This window comes from Podarcis bocagei (assembly GCF_964188305.1).
Source record: "Podarcis bocagei genome assembly, chromosome: 6".
NCBI classification, from domain to species: Eukaryota; Metazoa; Chordata; class Lepidosauria; order Squamata; family Lacertidae; genus Podarcis; species Podarcis bocagei.
The window spans coordinates 23912976-23921085 of record NC_138130.1 but is presented as its reverse complement, the minus strand read 5'-3'; the positions used below and the strand labels follow the sequence as shown (position 1 = coordinate 23921085).

The 8110-nt window shown below is 43.8% G+C and overlaps 1 protein-coding gene across 6 annotated transcripts in view; it reads right to left on the bottom strand.

The window, feature by feature from the left end:
• Positions 1 to 779: 779 nt before the first annotated feature.
• The window catches only part of TEX30 (testis expressed 30), a 42628-nt gene continuing 35297 nt past the window's right edge, over positions 780 to 8110 (bottom strand). For 4 of the 6 annotated variants that reach the window (XM_081198673.1, XM_081198672.1, XM_081198669.1 and 1 more), the window contains 5 exons: positions 4775 to 4837; positions 3678 to 3908; positions 3243 to 3294; positions 1861 to 2063; positions 780 to 1148 (listed from right to left, as the gene is read on the bottom strand). In XM_081198673.1, coding sequence (XP_081054799.1) covers positions 987 to 1148; positions 1861 to 2063; positions 3243 to 3294; positions 3678 to 3908; positions 4775 to 4792 — 666 coding nt within the window. In that variant the 5' untranslated portion in view covers positions 4793 to 4837 and the 3' untranslated portion in view covers positions 780 to 986. Of the gene's footprint in view, positions 1149 to 1860; positions 2064 to 3242; positions 3295 to 3677; positions 3909 to 4774; positions 4838 to 6597; positions 6845 to 8110 lie in introns of those variants that run through there. The other 2 variants (XM_081198671.1, XM_081198674.1) reach the window with 2 other exon arrangements.

Sequence of the window (8110 nt, the reverse complement as noted above, 5' to 3'; positions counted from 1 at the left end):
TATGCAGAAAGTTAGGACACTGGGGGAAAGCCTTTGCCCTTGTCTACCAGGTTCCCACAGGCATGTTGTAGTCACAAAGAACTGAACAAACTTCTTTCTCAAAATATGGCTCATTGGGTCTAATCCCTCACTTGTCCCCCATATAACCACCCAGACACCCTCCCTTGTGTTCTGGAATTTTCTTGAAGAGCCTATATGATGGTGCAGACTCTATGATGCAAAGTTTACTGTTTACTACTGTTTGCGGGTGGTGCTGTGGTCTAAACCACAGAGCCTAGGGCTTGCCGATCAGGTCGGCGGTTCGAATCTCCGTGATGGGGTGAGCTCCCGTTCTCAGTCCCTGCTCTTGCTAACCTACCAGTTCAAAAGCACATCAAAGTGCAAGTAGATAAATAGGTACCGCTCCAGCAGGAAGGTAAACGGCGTTTCTGTGCACTGCTCTGGTTCACCAGAAGCAGCTTAGTCATGCTGGCCACATGACCCGGAAGCTGGACGCCGGCTCCCTCGGCCAATAAAGCGAGATGAGCACCGCGACAGGACCTAATGGTCAGGGGTCCCTTTACCTTTACTGTTTGCATTCCCTTTTAGTCTGCATAGTACAGATAATGTGACACCAAACAATACCAATCTCAATGTTTCCCCCCTGTAAATTCAGGTTTACCCAATGCAGATATAATCTGGGGAGGAAACTGGTCTCCAAACTGCTCCACTTGGCATGATATGGCTAGGCTACCCATTTCATGCAATCCAGTAAAGAATTGTCTGGTAACATATTTGCTTTGGAAAAAAATACCATGTATAAAAGTAGATGTGTGAGATACAATGCTTTTTTTAGAAAGTAAAAAACAGATTTATTTATTTCCATTATCTCTGAACATTAACTATATATACACAAAACCAAATAGAACATATTTTACACTATGATGAAGTTACAAAAACACGCAGTTGTTTTTGCCAGTGCTTTAGCACACAAATGATTACTGTCGCTACTCAATGATTTCTTTGATCCAAGACAAAACCTGCCTGTTTATTTCCATCGAGATGTCATCTGCATTTCGTCCTCTAGCTGCCATGCTGTGGTTTGCTTTTTCAACCCAATGGATTTTCTTGGGCGCTTGCATTTTGACTGCAACGCCATCCAGCAGTTGCTATTGAAACAAATGGAGGGACAAACTAGATCAGAAAGAGGTATCTAATTCTTAAAGAGTTCATTTCCCACAGAAGCCAGCATTACTTGGGTGCGGCAGTCAATAACTGTCAGCATGGCACAGGAATATATTTTGTCTGTGTTGACTTTGCATGGTTCTCTAAGCAGAGCATCATGTGGGATGCAAGAAAAAAAATGGTGGTGTTTAATAGTGCTAGCAAGATTATTAACGAGTGCTGCCCTTAACTTCATGCGCACACACTTTAGTGGGTAAGATAGATGAATTTTTTTCCAGAAAATCTGCCTTGCTCTGGGAAAATATACAAAGCTCATTGCTAACAGAAGCGGCAGTAGAAAAGATGTAAAATCATATACTATGTAAACAAAAGTTCTAAAATGAAGTATGGTTTGCTTTTGATACAAACTGGGCAATTCCAAAGGGGGAAATGTGTTTTTTTATGGGTTTGACTTATTTGTTAGGACTGACTAAGAAATAAATAACTAAGTGTGGAGAAAGGGAAAGGAGGTGAAGTTTCTATTCACGAAACAAAGCTTCTCACCCGCCATTAATTTGAACGTGGCAACCCAGCTAGACAAACCTCCAAAAGCTCCTTTCATTACCCTGTTAGAAAACATGGGCTTATCTCATCGGTATTGCACATTTTAAGCAAGAGTGTTATTTGCTCCACTTTCCAGCGCATCTAGGTACTCACTTTATCACACATCTCATCTGTATCTCCAGACACAAATAGCACAGGGGACTTAATGGACAATAAATCTTCATCCCGAAGTTTAGAGTGAAGCTTTGGTCGATGCAGCGGGTAAGACAAGCATATCAGACCTTGAATGAAGCTGTCATTATCTTGGTCCGCTTGTCGTATCACAGAAGCGGCAGCGCGCGAGCCCATTGAACGGCCTACATCCCATTAAGAATCAAGGGGGGGGGATACATTTTTTTGTGATTTAAGCTATGCATTCTGTATAACAACCATTTTCTAGGACTTCTAATCCTCCGTATTTCTCTGCTGAAAGCACTCAAAACTCGGGAACCTGCTACAGTTGGTGCACATTATCTAGGGATTAATTTACATGGAGGCAACATGAACTTTTGCAGCTACCTCAGTGCTGCTGGAGGAAATAGGCTTAAATCACAGCCAAGAAGCTGTCAAGGGGTCCGTAACAGTTTTAGGAAAAGTTCTGTTGGATCAGGTCAATTCCAGCTCTGACGAACTGGATGCCTTTAAGCGGGGGGCGGGGGGGGGGGAGAGGACAGACCATTCTGTCTGGCAAGCTGAAATACTTGTGCAGGTGAAAAGATCAGAGTGCAACCCTGAATTCCTTCTCAAATAGGTAGTTAGTGAATCGATGCATGGAGTTCCATAATTAAAGGTTTGGATCATAGAAGTAGAGTTGGAAGGGACCTCGAGGGTCATCTAGTCCAACCCTCTGCAAAGCAGGAATCTCAATTAGATTATACGTGACAGATGGCCTTCCAACCTCTGCTTCAAAACCTCCAAGGAAGGAGAGGCCGCCACCTCAGACAGTTCTTCCTGATGTTTAGTCAGAATCTCCCTTCTTGTAACTTGAATCCATTGGTTTGGGTCCTAGCCTCATTTGGAGGCAAAATGAACTGTTTATGTTGGCCTTTGACTCTTCAGGTGAGGACAAAGGTCTGTGTTGTTCGGAAATGCTAAGCAGAAATACAGTAGTACCTTGGGTTAAGAACTTAATTCGTTCCGGAGGTCCGTTCTTAACCTGAAACCGTTCTTAACCTGAGGTACCACTTTAGCTAATGGGGCCTTCCGCTGCCGCCGCACAATTTCTGATTTCATCCTGAGGTAAAGTTCTTAACTCGAGGTACTGTTTCTGGGTTAGCGGAGTCTGTAACCTGAAATGTCTGTAACCTGAAGCGTCTGTAACCCGAGGTACCACTGTAGCTTAAATCCATATCTTTAAAATATACATATGCAGTCAACAACAACAAAAACCTGGTATGTGAAATGCCTGTCTCATTCAAAAATATTTGTCAGCACCATGTTTTGCAGGAAGGAAATAAGAAGCTGTGTTACATATATACACCACCAAATTTTCTTACCTCCAAGAAAAATGCCAGAAAGTGTGTAGTTGCCTGATGATCTTAAATACTCCTTTTAAAAAAAGGTTAGAGATTAATATTTTTTGGATAATTCAATACAAACATCTAGAAAGTAACTTGCTAAAAGATGCACACAGAACAGGAATTGCTTTCAATACACTCAATTTCTTACATAGTGAAAAATAAAGAAACCACATGAAAAAGACCCATACATATAAATTTTATATTATGAAGTCTACATGTTGATTGGAGGAAGCTACATATGGGCGATCTGGTTTAGACTGCAATCCGATACACATTTATTCAGAAACCCAAATGAGCTAAATGGGGCTTAATCCCAGATAAAGAAGTAAAGGATTATAACACTTTAGGGTACAAGAATTAGCACAATGTTTCATTCCCCTTGAACTAAAAAGCAAACTTGGTCTTTCATACCACAACAGCTTTATATGCTTTAGTTCTATAGATGATATTGAGGCTTTTGCAGGTAAATCGCAGACACAGAAATCCATGAGAGGCCAGGTAGTTTGCCAAAGATACAAGGTGAGAGAAATTCATATCACCAGATGCTCCGTGCGTGAGAATCACAGCATAAGGCAGCTTCTTCTCGGGGATGGAGAAAACTGCATCTAGATATTTGCTTCCAAATGGTATTTTCACACTGGTCTAGAAATAAAAACACTGAAATCAGCGAATATGTTTTCAGCACACATGCATAAAACACAGTGTATCAGACTAGCTGCCATGTTGGTCCTGCGCTTTGACACAGGACACTCCAAAAGGAAATGGAAATTGTTCTTGTGAGGAAGGGCATTTCCAGATTCTCACAATTTTCAAGTAGCATCCGGTCACATACTGGCAAATTTGGGTTGCACAATTATAGCTGATTGCTCAATAACCCCGCTTCCTAAAAATTTCAGACTTTTTGCTGTAAGGAAAATGGTGGGGAACCACACTGGAAAGTGTGGAATGACACTTGCTGTGAGGCACTACCATCTATTTAAACAAATCAAAATGAATGCTCATTACATAGCCAATGTCACCTAATCTCCCTGTAAAACAAATCAGGATAAACTGTCAATAAACAAGTCATCTGGAGGCATCCTAAGAGACATAAGATACAGTTTTCTCTGTTCTTGTCAACGACCTAATGCAACATCTCCAAAGCCAAGTTACATTAATCATTTGGTTGCTTTAATTTTCCTGTGTGTGAAAAATAAAATGCTGGTTTGTTTGGAAGTGTTCCAACAACGTTTAAACTATCCATATAATTAAAAATGTAGAGCTGGACTTGTAAACACCAAGTAAAATGTTTTTACAAAACTTTTTTTTCCTCTTTGGTAAAAGGTATAGACTAACATGGGCACACATGAAAAGTGGGGGGTTGTTGTTGTTGTTGTTGTGTGTGTGTGTGTGTGTGTGTGTGTGCGCGCTAGTGGCTTCTGTGAATTTATTAAGCTTGTTTGGGATTAGAATAGGAGCTTTAAAACCAAAACTGCATACAGAGCAAAGATAAACTTGTGGCGACATACCTCTGAACAGTCACCCATTTTCCTGTTGCAAGTTTGTGTCTCAGAACGCTTGACTGCAAGTCACTGTAATAAAATTAAACAAACGTGAATGGCTGCCACCCAGCAGCTCAACATGCACAACCATAGCAGTATGGTCTATTGCTTGCTATGGGCAGGTAAAAAACCCCTTACTGGACATCCCACAGCCTCTGGTATTTAAAGATATACTGCCAGACATATTTGACTCCTACAGAACTTCCTTCCAGCTTTGTAAACAGCTGCACAAACTACTCAGGGTCCATGGAGTTTAAACTACAGTGGTGCCTCGCAAGACGAAATTAATCCGTTCCGCGAGTATCTTCGTCTAGCGGTTTTTTCGTCTTGCGAAGCAACCCTATTAGCGGATTAGCGGATTAGCGGATTAGCGCTATTAGCGGCTATTAAAGGTTTAGCAGCTTGGCTGCTAAAAGGCTATTAAAGGCTTAGCGGCTTAGAAAAAGGGGGGGAGCGGGGAAAAATCTCAAGACTCGCAAGACATTTTTGTCTTGCGAAGCAAGCCCATAGGGAAATTCGTCCTGCGAAGCGCATTGAAAAACGGAAAACCCTTTCGTCTAGCGGGTTTTCCGTCTTGCGAGGCATTCGTCTTGCGGGGCACCACTGTAATGACTTCCTACTGCTCCATGTTAATAGACACACCCACCCCGGGGCTTTCTCTTTGTGGAACAAAAAAAACCTGTCCAGACATTTATCAAGATTTATCAGTTTCTAGGCCCAAAAAATTCAAAGCAGGCAACCCAAATTACTAGTGCAACCAGACGTGGGCAACTAAGCACACCTGCTCACCCTTCTCAGTAGAAAAATATCTCAGTAAGTAGCAAAGAGAAAGCACACTTACTTGTGATCGTTGGGATGACAGATGGTAGATAAATTTTGAAAATAATAAAATACATAATAATAACTAAGGGGCATGAGGAACGAATTGGGGGGTGGGTTAGTTTTAAAGGGCAACAAACTTGACACTTACTTAGCTTGTTGCTATAGCTATCCCACAACAGAATCATAGAACTGGAAGGGACCACTTGGGTCACGCAACCCCCTGCGATGCATAAATCTTTTGCCCAAACTGGGGCTTGAACCCACAAATCTGAGGTTAAGAGTATCATGCTTTAGTGACCAAGCTATCCCTTGGTCCACAAGAAGGGTGAAGGAACTTGGCACTATTTGGATTTTCTGCTTCAAGCATCAGGGACTGTGAAAGACAAGGAGAGCAGCCTTCTGGCTGTACATATTGTAGCCCCTATACACACACAGTTCTTTGCCTGCCTTTCTGTGCTCCCCGTTTCGAGACGTTCCCTTTGGTATTAATGTACAGAATCATAGGATTTGGGGGTTGGAAGGGACCCCGAGGGTCATCCAGTCGGACTCCCTGCAATACAGGAATCTCTCTGCTGAGGATAAGGCATTTTGTCCAAACTGGCAAAAATTGCAAGCTGCAATAAAATGGTACGTTCTGAAGGTGCAGGGAGACATTTCTTTTTCGGGGGGGGGGGGGCTGCAAAGGACCCCACCTGCGAGCTACGCACTCACAAAACCAGAAACGCAGCTGGCAGATTCGTAACCGGGGCTAAGACGCAGCAATAAAACTGCCGGAACAAGCACAAAAGCTAAGCAGGACCCGGCGTGGTTTCACACTGGATGGGCGGGACTGCGTGTTTTGCATTGCACGGGGTTGGACTAGATTGCCCTCCGGCCCCCTTCCAACTCTAGGATTCTAAGAGAGATTTCCCTTTCAGAAAAAGAAAACCCCGATTCTTTCTTTCCCCTCCTTCTAAGGAAACTCCCACCCAGCGCTCCTGAGGCTGCAGCATCCCTTATGGCTTGTTTACTCGGGAGTACTTGCTCCGGCAGGAGGAGCAAGGAGGAGAAACTTGCTTCCGAAGTCATGCGCGCCCGGGATCACGGCTCCTTCTTTCCCCTTCCCGCAAGAGTGCCAGCAAGTGCGCGCTATGCAATTGCATGCTGGGAGTTGTAGTACGCGCGGCGAAGTGAAAGCCCAGCCAGCGGCTCCTAATGCCGAGGGAGGAAGTCGAAGAAAAGGAGGGACACGCCTACATAACGCCTTGCCTTCCCCAACCCCCCGACGTACACCCGGTGCCTTTAAGTCGCGCGCACACGCAGTCAAATGGAACAATGGCCGCGTGAATTATGTTGTTGTTGTTTAGTCGTTTAGTCGTGTCCGACATTTCGTGACCCCATGGACCAGAGCACGCCAGGCACTCCTGTCTTCCACTGCCTCCCGCAGTTTGGTTAAACTCATGCTGGTAGCTTCGAGAACACTATCCAACCATCTCGTCCTCTGTCATCCCCTTCTCCTTGTGCCCTCCATCTTTCCCAACATCAGGGTCTTTTCCAGGGAGTCTTCTCTTCTCATGAGGTGGCCAAAGTATTGGAGCCTCAGCTTCAGGATCTGTCCTTCCAGTGAGCACTCAGGGCTGATTTCCTTCAGAATGGACATGTTTGATCTTCTTGCAGTGCATGGGACTCTCAAGAGTCTCCTCCAGCACCATAATTCAAAAGCATCAATTCTTCGGCGATCAGCCTTCTTTATGGTCCAGCTCTCACTTCCATACATCACTACTGGGACAACCATAGCTTTAACTATACGGACCTTTGTTGGCAAGGTGATGTCTCTGCTTTTTAAGATGCTATCTAGGTTGGTCGTCGCTTTTCTCCCAAGAAGCAGGCGTCTTTTAATTTCGTGACTGCTGTTACCATCTGCAGTGATCATGGAGCCCAAAAGAGTAAAATCTCTCACTGCCTCCATTTCTTCCCCTTCTATTTGCCAGGAGGTGATGGGCCCAGTGGCCATGATCTTGGTTTTTTTGATGTTGAGCTTCAGACCATATTTTGCGCTCTCCTCTTTCACCCTCATTAAAAGGTTCTTTAATTCCTCCTCACTTTCTGCCATCAAGGTTGTGTCATCTGCATATCTGAGGTTGTTGATATTTCTTCCGGCGATCTTAATTCCGGCTTGGGATTCATCCAGCCCAGCCTTTTGCATGATGAATTCTGCATATAAGTTAAATAAACAGGGAGACAATATACAGCCTTGTCATACTCCTTTCCCAGTTTTGAACCAATCAGTTGTTCCATATCCAGTTCTAACTGTAGCTTCTTGTCCCACACAGAGATTTCTCAGGAGACAGATGAGGCGATCAGGCACTCCCATTTCTTTAAGAACTTGCCATAGTTTGCTGTGGTTGACACAGTCAAAGGCTTTTGCATAGTCAATGAAGCAGAAGTAGATGTCTTTCTGGAACTCTCTAGCTTTCTCCATAATCCAGCGCATGTTTGCAA